The 15,601-nt window shown below is 43.7% G+C and overlaps 1 protein-coding gene across 1 annotated transcript in view; it reads right to left on the minus strand.

The window, feature by feature from the left end:
* c9orf72 (C9orf72-SMCR8 complex subunit) overlaps nucleotides 1-15,601 on the minus strand; it is a 155,149-nt gene that overhangs the window by 67,442 nt on the left and 72,106 nt on the right. The window contains exon 3 of the mRNA XM_028805896.2: nucleotides 3,409-3,504. Within this exon, the coding sequence (XP_028661729.2) occupies nucleotides 3,409-3,504 (96 nt within the window). The remainder of the gene's footprint in view (nucleotides 1-3,408; nucleotides 3,505-15,601) is intronic.

Below are 15,601 nucleotides of genomic sequence, written 5' to 3' on the forward strand. Positions count from 1 at the left end.
TTGTTATCTTGCTGTATGTTCAGCTCATCCACATAAATGTAGCAATTTCTGAAATACTGAGACAAATCATTTTAGACAGGAGAAGGAACACTGCGATCGCCTGAACATTTGCCTCTGGAAATTTATCTTTGTGGACGTGTGAAGTAAATACAAGCGCAGGCTGACAGAGTGCAACGTATGTGTGCAGACTACAAGATCCTTAATGGTCAACAAGATCTCGGAGGCCAATATTTATATGGAATTTTGGTAATTGGGCTCGGGAGAATAAATGAATTACTAAATAAAATTGTGAGGCGCACATAAACTTAATTGAATCAAACAATATTTGAAACGTGTTCAGCATGGAGGGGGAATTGCAATGCTTGTTGTGTTTTTTGTATCCTATGATGAAAGTAGCTCTTCTATTAATTGATTGGATGAATTCATTTATGTGCGCCACATGATTTTAGTTTATCACATATAACCACGAAAATTGGGGTTAAAGAAAAAATGTATTTTTTGCTTTGTAGAGCATTTATAAATAAAGTAAATAAAATTGTTTTACTTAAAAAAAAAAAAAAACATTTTATTTTTTACTTTTTGTGCATTTTGTAAATGATTTTGTTTTAATCATTTTTCATGAACGGGAAGCTTCTTTAAAAGTATTACACAATCTTTTTTTTGCAGAATTATTTGAATACAGGTAGTCCCCAAGTTATGGACATCCGACCTACGAACGAGGACGCAGCTGCGACGCATGCGCCTCAGTAACTGCTGCTCCGTTATCTTCGGCCTGGGGATGCTGCAAGCGGTGGCTGGAGGGGGGCGATTTCGCTGCTAGTGTAGTGTAGTGTCCCTCAGACGGCAAGCGGTGACCCGTGGTCCATAGTCACCGGGGCCACAGCTATCGATTGTGTGCAGGACGATTGTTGGCTGCCCGCCCACTACGCCGCCGCAGCTACTGCTCCTGACTGGACGCAGGCTGGATGGAGCGGAGGGGGGTGTTTCACTGCCCGCCCAGCACACACGGCTGGTAATGATGCAAGCGGTGACCCGGTTGTGGCTGAACGGGGCGGCAGGGCCAGCATTGTAGTGTGCCTCGGGTGGCTGCCTGTTGAATGGAGGTGGTGGTGGGCGATTCACTACCCGCCTTTGGCCGCACCCTGTTCATTCTTGGTGGGCGGACCCTGCAGGTAGCATACTGTAGTGAAGGTGACTATGAGGTGGGCTGGTGGTGAATCGCCCCTCGCCGCCCCCATTCATTCTCAATAGCAAGCCTGATTGTACTGAGTTGCCTCTCGTCAGTACATCAGACATGTTGACGACTGGTGCCATCCTGCTGTGATAGCGTGAACAGTGCTGTGCAGAACAGCTCATCTTAACCTTTTGTCTTCACCCTTCAACAATGTCTCTGAAACACAAATCTGATGCAAGTGCTGGTGATACAGTAAAGAAGCAGAAAGACCATCACCATTGAAAATAAAGTAGAAATAATAAAAAGGTCAGAGAGAGGGGACACTCCATCATTCATTGGCAGAGCACTTGGTTACAGTCGGTCAACAATAGCATTTATTAAAATAATGGACCTGTTCCGACTTACATACAAATTCAACTTAGGGACTGTAGGTTTGTACTTATCTCATACGTAACCCGGGGACTGCCCGTACTAAAAAGAATTACATTTTGACTTCTAATTTTTCGGTTCAGGCTCTTATGGGATTAGCACTCGGTCGCTGTGGAAAAAAAAAAAATATCTGTAAGCTTACGGCAAAACGTCCTCACGGTGATCATCACGGCTGCTCCTGTAAAGTCGGCCTGCGCATTTACTGACTCGACTCACTGGCAAGTGGGGGGGGGGGGGGGGGTGGGGGGGTTTGGGGCAATCCGACGCATCTCTCACTCAGGTGCTCTGATATCTCACTTCATTCTCTCTCCGTCATTGTTGTGTGTGAATTAATTGGAATCGCATAACCATTAATTACGGCAAAATTTGTTACGTAATTGCATTGGTTTTGACGACTTATTTTATTGTCCTCGATAATGAAACATGTATGAAAAATTTTAAGAAATTCGCTTCGCCAAAAGTGGGTTTAAAATCAGTTGAAAGATTTGACTCAGACAAACAAACAGACGGAGGAGTCACGTTCAATAAAATCATTAAATTTTTATATATATATATATATATATATATATATACACACAGTAATCCCTCCTCCATCGCAGGGGTTGCATTCCAGAGCCACCCGCGAAATAAGAAAATCTGCGAAGTAGAAACCATATGTTTATATGGTTATTTTTATATTGTCATGCTTGGCTCACAGATTTGTGCAGAAACACAGGAGGTTGTAGAGAGGCAGGAACGTTATTCAAACACTGCAAACAAACATTTGTCTCTTTTTCAAAAGTTTAAACTGTGCTCCATGACAAGACAGAGATGACAGTTCAGTCTCACAATTAAAAGAATGCAAACATATCTTCCTCTTCAAAGGAGTGCGCATCAGGAGCAGATCATGTCACAGAGATAGAGAAAGCAAACAAATCAATAGGGCTGTTTGCTTTTAAGTATGCTCCGTCAGGAGCAGAGAGAGAGAGAGAGAGAGAGAGAGAGACAGAGAGTTTGTTTTTCAATCATAAATCAATACGTGCCCTTCGAGCTTTTAAGTATGCGAAGCTCCGTGCAGCATGTCGTTTCAGGAAGCAGCTGCACAGAAGATAGCAACGTGAAGATAATCTTTCAGCATTTTTAGACGAGCGTCCATATAGTCTAGGTGTGCGAACAGCCCCCCTGCTCAATCCCCCTACGTCAGGATCAGAGAAAGTCAGTGCAAGAGAGACAGAAAAGTAAGTTGGGTAGCTTCTCAGCCATCTGCCAATAGCGTCCCTTGTATGAAATCAACTGGGCAAACCAACTGAGGAAGCATGTACCAGAAATTAAAAGACCCATTGTCCGCAGAAATCCGCGAACCAGCAAAAAATCTGCGATATATATTTAAATATGCTTACATATAAAATCCGCGATGGAGTGAAGCCGCGAAAGGCGAAGCGCGATATAGCGAGGGATTACTGTATATATATATATATATATATATATATATATATATATATATACACCATGTGATGCTGTATATGGTTAATCTGTTTACGTTTAATGGCTTTATTGATTGTAAATGCATCTTTTTCAACTTCTGTTCCCCGTCTATTCTATTACACCCGCTGAACAAACAGGCCCCAGCCTAAGGTTACTCAATTCTTTACCACTTCTTTTGTAAGTTGCTTTAGATAAAAGTATCTGCTATGGACAGTCCCGGCTGTGAACCCTACTGTAATTTTCAGCTGTGTTCACCTTGCTCTGTGTGTAAATAATAAATTCTAAAGAGTATCCACTGCTACTGATAACGATGAGGTTTAAGAATCAAGAGAGCATCTTACATCGATTTCTGCTGGAACACTGTGAGACTTCATGGAGGAGAGCAGCTCCATAACTGGAATAATCTCTGTAGTCAGCAGGGAGATGATGCTGTGACCCTGGGGAACAAAAAGAAAAAGAAATAAAAAAAGATGAACAAAACATGAGAGCAGCAGCAGGAGTCTCCTAAAGTTATGGACGACAGCAAACCCACAAGCCCACCACATTCACAAAATCCCAGTGTTGTGGGCCTCTGGGCTCTTTCAGCGACCCACAGATTTTATTCTTTTTTTTACTTTGTTCTCTTTTGTGAATCTCCAGGGTGGGATGGAGTGGGGGGGGGCGGGGTGTTCAAATTTATACATAAAAATGTTTTACTTTGTCATCCTCTAAAAAAAAAAAAAAAAAGTGAACAATGAAGCTAAGCAATTTCAGCATGGGAAAGGCGCTATATAAATAAAATGTATTACTATTATCATTTATGAACAAATACATACACTAAAAAAAGTAAGCAATAAAATAATAAAGGAGAGTTGGTTAGTTTTCAGACCGTTCTGTGTGCGTCTCTTTCTGTTTTCATTTAAAGAGCTTCTGGAAAAAGCCAAATTTCCTCCCTGGGCAGAAATAAAGTTCATTTCTTCAGTTGTGTCTGTTGTTTAATGTAAAGGCCTTCATACTGGACGCTGGGTTATCAGTGCTGATGGCTTCACTTTTGTTTTGTGGGTCTGCTTTTTAAAATGGACGCGTCGTTCAGCCGTCTCTAAGGCAATGGCGATGGTCACCTGACTTTGTCACACTTGTGGGGATGGCGGCCTTCCCTGTGCTTTCATCTCCTGTGACTCAAGTAGCCTCACTCAGCCAGACCCCAACTGCCAAACAAAGAGATCCTTGCAGATACGGGGACAGCAATTCACCCCAGGCTGAAATGAGTAAAGAAATGTATTCCTCCGATGCCGGAGAGTTGCGCCCCGGCTGCCATGGATGGTTCACGGATGATGTGCTGCAGTTGCTCAGCTGTTCCTGCCAACATTCTTCCTAGAAGATGGTCGGACTGAATAAACTCGGAGCAGGCGGCACTCATTCTGTAAAACATCTCTTAGGCAGCTGTTTTTAGAAACGAGTGTTTAGTGTCACGTTAACACACCGCGATCGGCACAAGGGACATCCTGAGGAATGAGGGTTAACTGTCACACAGGCGCCTCTGCTCTTCTCCCCATCCTTAATGGACAATAACATCTAAATCGCTGCTCAAAGACTGCTGGGTAACACACATTTAAATCATGATAGTGCGCAGTGGGCAGTACAGTGGCGCAGGGCCAGCGAGAGTTCAAGTGCTCGACTCTGCATGTTCTCCCCATGTCTGCAGCGTACGTGGATTAATGAGCTGAAACTGGCCCTGATATGTGTGTGTGTGTGTGTGTGTGTGTGTGTGTGTGTTCATCCAGGGATTGTTCCTAACTTGCATCTCACTCTTGCTGAGTTGGGATCCAGGTTCCCTGCAACCCTCCTCTGGATAAGTGGGTTTAGAAAATGGACGGCTGGATGGAAGTTGTTACAGTTGTTACACAGGCTGCTCTCTCACTCTTTCTTTACAACTCAACATTTATACTTATTATAGATAAACAGATGTGAAAGGCACTATAAGATAGACAGACAGATATAGTGTCATGCATACATGTCTGTGGATAACTTCAAGTTATTAATAGACACAGTTCATTCAGAGAGTATTCAGACCCTTTTGTTTTCTCAAATTTTCTTCCGTTTCAGTGTTTGTGAAAATCATTTAAATTCATTTTTTCCCTCATCAAGCAACACGCAATGCCCCAAAATGACAAAGCGACTCCAACTTCATCACTGTATGTACGCAATTTGTAATTTTTTGTTATGCATGTGTGACCGAGGATCATCTTCTGGGCTCAAGTGAGATAGATAGATAGATAGACAGAGTGAAAGGCACTATATGATAGATAGATAGATAGATAGATAGATAGATAGATAGATAGATAGATAGATAGATAGATAGATAGATAGATAGATAGAGTGAAAGGCGCTATATGATAGATAGATAGATAGATAGATAGATAGATAGATAGATAGATAGATAGATAGATGTGAAAGGCGCTATATAACAGATAGATAGATAGATAGATAGATAGATAGATAGATAGATAGATAGATAGATAGATAGATAGATAGATGTGAAAGGTGCTGTATGATAGATAGATAGATAGATAGATAGATAGATAGATAGATAGATAGATAGATAGATAGATAGATAGATGTGAAAGGCGCTATATTATTTATAGATAGATAGATAGATGTGAAAGGCGCTATATAACAGATAGATAGATAGATAGATAGATAGATAGATAGATAGATAGATAGATGTGAAAGGCACTATATTATAGATAGATAGATAGATGTGAAAGGCGCTATATAACAGATAGATAGATAGATAGATAGATGTGAAAGGCGCTATATTATTTATAGATAGATAGATAGATAGATAGATAGATAGATAGATAGATGTGAAAGGCACTATATGATAGATAGATATCTAGTTGTCCCAAGAGGAAGTTAAACTTTTATAAAAGCTCTTGTATATAACACATATTTGTATCTACATAAGCCGATTTCTGTCCATCCCCTCTGTTGGACATATTCAGTGTTAACATTTAAAATGCGTTATTTATAGGAATATTTTTTGTAATGCATGTGGTAATCAGATGAGTTGTACTTTTCATTCCAACAGATGGTGCACTGCCAACATTAGCTCCGCTGTCGAGAATCCTGTAGTAAATGACGCATAACTGAGGCAAACTGACGTTATAACCTAATAAAGTAAAACTGAAACATAAGAAACATAGAAAATCAAAAAGAATTCACAGAGTGCTGATCTTATTCAAGTCCATTAATCATTTTCACATTCTGTCCTCACTGATGGAGCAAAATGAATGCAGAAATAATCTCTGTTCATGCCCAAGGAGTTGAAGTTTTGTCTCCTTGGACTAGAGCCCTTTAAATGCCATCTGGTCAACTCCAAGTGTGCCATCTTATGCCTTTTACTGACGAGTGTCTACCATTTAGCCACCATAACCACCAGATTGATGGAGAGCCGTCGAGTTGGTTGTCCTTCGGTCAGGTTTTTCCCATCTCAGCAGACGACTTTGTGAAGCTCTGTTCGAATGATCATTTAGTATTTTGTCCGCTCCCTCACTAAGGCTCTTCTTCCCCAGTTATTCACGTTGGCCAGACAGACAACTCAGAGTCCCAGTGGTTCCAAACTCCTTCCATCTCACAACTCTAAAAGCTTTTCAAATGCTGTGACCCCCTTGTCCTGATCTCCGCCTCTCTTCACAGACAGTTGGTTAATCAGCTCACCACTCTGACGCGTTCCTGATTTGTGTAAAGTATTTCTTCAGACTTAATTTTTTTTTTTGAATGGCAAAGAAAGAATAAATCTGAATACATAGTACTTATATAGCGCCTTTGCCATGCCCAAAGCACTACTGATGAATCACAGCACCCTGCATTGGTAGAATGGAGTCAAGGAGTGACAATTAAAATATGAATTTAAAAAAATGTGCTGGGGAGTAAAAACCGCAGACAATCCCCTGACACGAGTGATGGACCAATCAGAACAAAAGGAGGTGGGGCTTGCGCTCAGCACACTTCCCAAAGCTCTGAAAATCGATTTCATTGGATAACAATCTTGCCAGCAATGACCAGTCACTTTCTGCACTCAGTTGCAGTTACAACATTTTTGGGACCACTGCATTGGTAAAAAGACACGGCCATGCTGGTGACCTTAGATAAGAATAATAAAAACGGAGCAAACGTTGAAGACAGATGTTAAATTAGATAAACTTTAATAATGCCGAGGGGAAATTCAAATAAATACAGCAGCTAAAACATAAGAAATAAGAATCCTGACTCACAGGACTGATAATACAGACAATCATACATCGAGTGAAAATGTCGCATTTCCTGACAGTGGTGGGCAGAAAAGACCCCGAGAGGCACCTGTAGCTCAAAGTGCTCTAAAGAGAGCGCCACCTGGAGGGGACGGAGGAGATTCTTTATGTTTGCTCCCGTCCTCTTTTTTTCCCCCAGAACAGTTTCCAGGGTGTCCAGGGTTCACTTTCACGGTTTCCCGATTTTATTTCACAGCCTAACGAAACTCACTTTGGTTTTAAAACAAACGATCACAGAGTGCCAAAAATAATTGAAAAAGGGTAATATGGCGACAGTGCTTTCAAAAAGTAGTCATCGAGCTGTCAAATAAAGCACAAGACATTCACAGGCACCTCGGGGCTTTTAATGAGGCGACCCCCTTGGCATTGGCGTCATCACAGGCGTGTGTCTCAGGTGTCTTAAAATGTCGGATTCTACTTTTATTAGGATTCATTTTTAGATGCCTTTGACTTACTGCTTACTTAGCGGTTACCATCTGCAGTAAAGGGTTTGTTTAAAAGGTAAAAAAAAAAAAAAACAAACCTTAAAAATGTGTAAATTTTACAGGCCAGTCCCGGGACCCCCTGTGGCTGCAGGTGTTTGTTCTTCCCTTTTTAATTGGGACTCCCAGCCTAATTAGCCGAGCTGTCGTTTCTCAGTTTCTAAATTTTAGGTCAAAACTGACGACGCACATCATGTGTGTTACAGGAGGACCTGGGGGGGTGGGATTGACTTGGTATTTAAGATCTTCATCATCCTCATCACCATCCTGCTTTTCCAGCTGTTCTGGATTTCTATTCCTCTGTGAGCACATTAGTGGGGCCGACCCGCTAGAATTCACAGTTTTTATTAGCATTCAGTGTTGTCTGCTCAGCTTTTTGTTAATTTTCATTATGAGGACACAATTAAGGGAGCAACCTACACAGAAAAAAGAGGCAGATGAAGAGAAAAAGAACAAAAGGCCGCAACGCATTTAAAGCTAGAAGCACAAAATACCCAGATTTCTAAATATGTACAGTGGGGGCGCGCTGCTGCCTCGCAGTCAGGTGGGTTCGCTTCCCTGGTCCTCCCTGCATGGATAATAATAATAATAACAATAATTCTTTGCATTTATATAGCGCTTTTCTCACTACTCAAGGCGCTCAGTGATTGCAGGTTAAGGGCCTTCCTTGCTCAAGGGCCCAACAGAGCTGAGTCCCTACAGGCATTTACGGGATTCGAACTGGCAACCTTCAGATTAGCCAGTGCAGACCCCTAACCTCCGAGCCACCACTCCGCCTGTCATGGAGTTTGCATGTTCTCCTCGTGTCTGCGTGGGTTTCCTCCCACAGTCCAAAGACATGCAGGTTAGGTGGACTGGTGGTCCTAATTTGTCCCTAGTGTGTGCTTGGTGTGTGGGTGGCTGGTGTCCTGCCCGGGATTTGTTCCTGCCTTGTGCCCTGTGCTGGCTGGGATTGGCTCCAGCAGACCCCTGTGACCCTGTAGTTAGGATACAGCGGGTTGGACACTGACGGCCTGACTGACAGTGGGGGCAGTAAGTACTGAAAGGGTCCACAGTGATTTCCAATGAGGCTCTTCACACGACGTTCTCACCAGACATTAATACACACAATCCCTATAACTGGCCGACAAATTAGCCAGCCTGTTAAAATAAAATAAACAAGTATTGTGTTTTAATCCTGAGTTCTTCTTTATATTCTATGAATGCACTTCCTTCTCTCCTGGCTCCTACGCTCAGAGTGATTTCCATTTACATATTCCTTTATGAATTTTCCACAGTGCCTTCTTCTTTCTGCCTGGCGGCTCCCCTACCTCTCATCGGGCTTCACAACAGGAGAGTCGCCTTACCTGCAGGTGCAGCTGCCTTCCACACTGGTCCGGTAGCCCTCCGATCCCTGGCTACGTCGGGCTCCATCCGGACCGAGACTTGGGTTCTTTCCCCAGCAGCCAGGGCACTCATGCTGGGGCTAAACCAGCCCAAAGCCTCCACAACTGCTGCTGCTTTTCAACGGCCAGTCGTCTTCAGTACTGGTCACTCCAGGTCACTCCATGATCACTCGGCTGGCGCAACCGCTTTCTTCAGCCACACCAAGTGTCAGCCAAACATTAATCTGCACCTCCCAGCTGCCTGCCTTTGCTCCATCGCTCTCCTGCACCGGCTTTCCTCTACCTGCTTCCTTCTCTATTGACCTCCTGTTCTTTCCTGTTCTCCCTACTACTCGCGCTTCTGTTTATCACGGGGACGTGGATCAGATGTGGCAATTAGCAGTTCACAGGAACAATTACAGATGTGGACGACTCCTCACCTGTGCACTTAAACTAAAGTCGCCCGCATCACGGATTCCCCGCTAAGCTGTGAGTGCACCGATTATTTACTTAAAAAGTGGCCTTTCTGACTTGAGCTGTGGACCCGCCACACCACACTGTCCAGTCACTGTACCAGAAAAACACCTGTGCGTGAAATCATGGATGAAGCCTTGTGGACATGGCGTCTTCAGGAACGTCAAAGAGGTACAGTACATACCTTAGAAATATTGTTATATATGAAAATAGGTATCTGTGGGGGGCTGGCGCCCTGCCCGGGATTAGATAGATAGATAGATAGATAGATAGATAGATAGATAGATAGATAGATAGATAGATAGATAGATAGATAGATAGATAGATAGATAGATAGATAGATAGATAGATAGATAGATAGATAGATAGATAGATAGATAGATAGATAGATAGATAGATAGATAGAGTGGGGCAAAAAAGTATTTAGTCAGCCACCAATTGTGCAAGTTCTCCCACTTAAAGATGAGAGAGGCCTGTAATTTTCATCACAGGTTTACTTCAACTATGAGAGACAAAATGAGAAGAAAAAAATCCAGAAAATCACATTGTCTGATTTTTAAAGAATTTATTTGCAAATTATGGTGTAAAATAAGTATTTGGTCACCTACAAACAAGCAAGATTTCTGGCTCTCACAGACCTGTAAGTTCTTCTGTAAGAGGCTCCTCTGTCCTCCACTCGTCACCTGTATTAATGGCACCTGTTTGAACTCGTCGTTAATATAAAAGACACCTGTCCACAACCTCAAACAGTCCCACTCCAAACTCCACTATGGCCAAGACCAAAGAGCTGTCAAAGGACACCAGAAACAAAATTGTAGACCTGCACCAGGCTGGGAAGACTGAATATGCAATAGGTAAGCAGCTTGGTGTGAAGAAATCACCTGTGGGAGCAATTATTAGAAAATGGAAGACATACAAGACCACTGATAATCTCCCTCGATCTGGGGCTCCATGCAAGATCTCACCCCGTAGGGTCAAAATGATCACAAGAACGGTGAGCAAAAATCCCAGAACCACACGGGGGGACCTAGTGAATGACCTGCAGAGAGCTAGGACCAAAGTAACAAAGGCTACCATCAGTGACACACTACGCCGCCAGGGACTCAAATCCTGCTTAAGCCAGTACATGTGCAGGCCTGTCTGAAGTTTGCTAGAGAGCATTTGGATGATCCAGAAGAGGACTGGGAGAATGTCATATGGTCAGATGAAACCAAAATAGAACTTTTTGGTAAAAACTCTACTCGTCGTGTTTGGAGGAGAAAGAATGCTGAGTTGCATCCAAAGAACACCATACCTACTGTAAAGCATGGGGGTGGACACATCAGGCTTTGGGGCTGTTTTTCTGCAAAGGACCGGGACGACTGATCCGTGTAAAGGAAAGAATGGATGGGGCCATGTATCGTCAGATTTTGAATGAAAACCTCCTTCCATCAGTAAGGGCATTGAAGATGAAACGTGGCTGGGTCGTTCACCATGACAATGATCCCAAACACACCGCCGGGTAACGAAGGAGTGGCTTCGTAAGAAGCATGTCAAGGTCCTGGAGTGGCCTAGCCAGTCTCCAGATCTCAACCCCATAGAAAATCTTTGGAGGGAGTTGAAAGTCCGTGTTGTCCAGCGACAGCCCCAAAACATCACTGCTCTAGAGGAGATCTGCATGGAGGAATGGGCCAAAATACCAGCAACAGTGTGTGAAAACCTTGTGAAGACTTACAGAAAACGTGTGACCTCTGTCATTGCCAACAAAGGGTATATAACAAAGTATTGAGGTGAACTTTTGTTATTGACCAAATACTTTTTTTCCACCATAATTTGCAAATAAATTCTTTAAAAATCAGACAATGTGATTTTCTGGATTTTTTTTTCTCATTTTGTCTCTCATAGTTGAGGTAAACCTGTGATGAAAATTACAGGCCTCTCTCATCTTTTTAAGTGGGGGAACTTGCACAATTGGTGGCTGACTAAGTACTTTTTTGCCCCACTGTAGATAGATAGATAGATAGATAGATAGATAGATAGATAGATAGATAGATAGATAGATAGATAGATAGATAGATAGATAGATAGATAGATAGATAGATAGATAGATAGATAGATAGATATGAAAGGCACTATATAATAGATAGATAGATACTTTATTAATCCCAAGGGGAAATTCACATAATTGTTTCCTGCCTTGCGCCCTGTGCTGGCTGGGATTGGCTCCAGCAGACCCCCGTGACCCTGTAGTTAGGGTGTAGCGGGTTGGATAATGGATGGGTGGATGGATAATAGGTATGCGTCAGATTCACCGGCCATGGGTCCAGTCCCGAGGGATTGTACTGTATATAGAAATAGAAATCCACAAATATAACGAACTCACAACACTAAAGGCCACCAATGAAGATATTGAGGTGTAATACAGTGGAGTGACGCAGGAACAAGTGCTGAGTTTGGAATGACGTCTTCCTGTCTGAAGGGACCGATGGCCTGCTCTGCTCATTTGGTGTCATTTGGACCTCCTTTCTTCTTCTCAAGTGACTGTCTTTAAATCTTTTAGATTCCGGGTTGGGGGTCCTCTCATGAACCCTGATCATTAGTTCCTTCCACAATCGTCCAGATGGCCATTCTGACAACTCGATTGTCTTCCTCTGAGCCCACCTGAGAGTTTCATCTGCTGTGTGTTTTGTTGTCCTGCTGGCAGGCCCACCGACGTCTCATCCTCATCATCCTGGTGGAGGGCAGAAGGTTCACTTCAACAATCCCTCATTCATTGTTCTAATTTGGGGTTTAAAATTATAGAAGGAGTTCATCCAGCAGACCCTCACTTGTTATTTTAAAATAAATTCTGCAACAACAATGACGACACGGGGACGCGCCTGGAAACTTGTCAAGGGCTGATTTAGCACAAATGTTACAAAGTTTTTCTTGAGCAGCACATGGAATAAATGACGAGAAGTGCGTGGTGGAGAGCAGGACCTCCACATCTGGACTCGATGGACGATTTTGATGTTGTAGACACAAGAACGAACTGATGGATAGTTTTCAGTAAACTTCACGTGGCACTCTCACTCAAACACGCAATCCCATAAAGGTATCACGGACTGATCGAGTTCATTTATTTTATTTCATTTCACTTGCGCAGCACCTTCTCCAAACACACAGCAGCACAGTTCTGTCTGCCAGGTCTCCCAATTTGGTGCAGGTAGCAAATCTTCATGCTCATCTGTAGCACTGGCAGACCGAGACTCCACAGCGCCCCCTGCAGACCTCCGTGCACGTCGTCTTATTTTTTTGCTTGCGGCCGACCCCGAGTCTCGCCCCTCACTGCGGAGCCGGCCAATTAGCCGCTCATTACGTCCTTCATTAGAAGCTTTATGACAGTACAGTTCAAGGGCTCTCATCGCCAGTCCTCAAGGGCAGCCGTGCTTTGGAGCTTCCATTCCAGCTCGGCCTCTAATTTGATTTGATCTCATGAGCACAACGTCTACACCTCCACTCTCATCCTATTATTAACAGCAATAAAATACAACGGCATTTGCATTCAAAGGATTATCTGGCGTACAGATGTGACACAGAATTCCAATTAATTACATTTAATTCATTTTAATTAATCAGGAAGCACCTGAAGGCCTCGTGGGAATAAAATGCTGCGGATGGCGGGAGCAGAAACATCTGTGTCACTGACTCTGAGGCGCGGACTCGGACTTACAGTGATGGGGACGTGCGGACTGCTGCTTGACAAGGCGGGCAGGAAATCAAAAAATCAAACACGACGTCAACCTCTAATTTGGTGGATTTGCATTTTAATAAACATGATACTAATAATACATTGTGTTTATATAGCGCCTTGCTAAATTCACATTTACTTCTTTTGGCTGACACCAAGGTGACTTACAACATATGACATACAGCTGGCTGTGTCTCTTTTGGTTTTCTAGTGGGAGCACAGACAGGTCATGTGACTCGCTCAGGGTCACCCAGTGTCAGTAGTGGGATCTGAACCAACAACCTCAGTGTTCGATGTCCAAAGCCTTCACCACACTGCGCCACACTGCGCCACACTGCCTAACCCTAACCCTAATCTCAATTTCACTAAAAAACGGAGAGAAATTTAGATTGTTACAATTGTTTATACAGGCAACCATCATTATTGTAAAGTTTTTAGACACCGTGATAAACAAGAGAGTGCGTTAGATATGAAAGGCGCTATATAATAGATAGAGACAGACATGCACACTAGCATGATAAAAACAAAGAAATCTTCGGCAACTACAGCAGAAGTGGTCAGCCGATCCCTGGTGTAATCAGGGGCGGAGTGGTGGCTCTGAGGTGAGGGATCTGCACTGGTAATCAGAAGGTTGCCAGTTCGAATCCCGTAAATGCCAGTAGGGACTCTGCTCTTCTTGGGCCCTTAACCTGCAATTGCTGAGCGCTTTGAGTAGTGAGAAAAGCGCTATATAAATTTAAAGAATTATTATTATTATTAATCCCACCGCCGTCACTCCCACCGCAGACCTCACCACGGTAACACTGCCCTCGTACATATCCTGCACCACTCTTACGTACTTCTCTGCCACTCCCGACTTCCTCATTCAGTAACACAATTCCTCCCTAGGCACCTGTCATGTGCTTTCTCCAAGTCCGTAAAGACGCAATGCAACTCCTTCTGGCCTGGAGAGGTGGAAGATCTGCTCTAGAGAGGAGAGGAATGAAGGTCCGAGGAGTGGTGAGGACGCAGGAAGTAGAGCTGGCAAAGGTGGATGTGCTTAGATACTTGTGGTCAGCAGTACAGAGTAATGGAGAGTGTTTAAGAGAGGTGAAGAAGAGAGTGCAGGCCGGGTGGAGTGGCTGGAGAAGAATGTCAGATTTGTGACAGACGGTACCAGCAAGAGTGACAGGGAAGGTCTACAGGACGGCAGTGAGACCAGCTATGTTATATGGGCTGGAGACGGTGGTACAGGAGACAGAGCTGGAGGTGGCAGAGTTAAAGATGCTAAGATTTGCATTAGGGGTGTGATGAGGATGGACAGTATTAGGAACGAGGACATTACAGAGTCAACTCAGGTGGGACGGTTGGGAGACAAAGTCACAGAGGTGAGATTGTGTTGAGTTTGGACATGTGCAGAGGAGAGATGAGGGGTATATTGAGTGAAAGGTGCTAAGGATAGAGCTGCCAGGTAAGAGGAGAAGAGGAAGGCCTAAAAAAAAGTGGTGAGAGAGGACATGCAGGTGATGGGGGTGACAGAAGAACATGACGAGGACAGGAACAGATGGAAATCCGTTGTGGTGACCCCTAACAGGAGAGAGAGAGAGAGAGAGAGAGAGAGAGAGAGAGAGAGAGAGAGAGAGAGAGAGAGAGAGAGAGAGAGAGAGAAAGAAAGAAAGAAAGAAAGAAAGAAAGAAAGAAAGAAAGAAAGAAAGAAAGAAAGAAAGAAAGAAAGAAAGAAAGAAAGAAAGAAAGAAAGAAAGAAAGAAAGAAAGAAATGATGGGGTTTGCAGGCTGACTCCTATTTGTGGACCACTCTGTATTAACGATTGATGCTCATTCCATGTAACTGGTTCACATAACTTGTGTGTTAATCCTTACTCAGCTGGGATGCCTACACAATGGAAAGAACAGCGGACAAAGTGTGCACAAGGCATGATCTCCCCCGGAGCACTAGATGGCAGTCCCCCGGGGTTGCAGTGGTGCCCTGGATTCCCACACAGCATCAAGGGACAAGGAGTTTACTGACTCAGGTTACGTGGGTGCCACCAGGGGGTGACGCAGGGACTGGGGAATCCTACATCACTGGGCTTCTGCCTCACCTGAAATTGCTTTCAGACCACACTTATGGAACACAGGATGTGCAGCACAAGAGAAGCCCAGTGCCTCAACTCCAAGGGCCAGAGTCAGGAGGACCGAGGACAAAGCTTGCAGGGAGGAGTGGAGGAGGCAGT

Source organism: Erpetoichthys calabaricus, chromosome 7 (assembly GCF_900747795.2).
Source record: "Erpetoichthys calabaricus chromosome 7, fErpCal1.3, whole genome shotgun sequence".
NCBI classification, from domain to species: domain Eukaryota; kingdom Metazoa; phylum Chordata; class Cladistia; order Polypteriformes; family Polypteridae; genus Erpetoichthys; species Erpetoichthys calabaricus.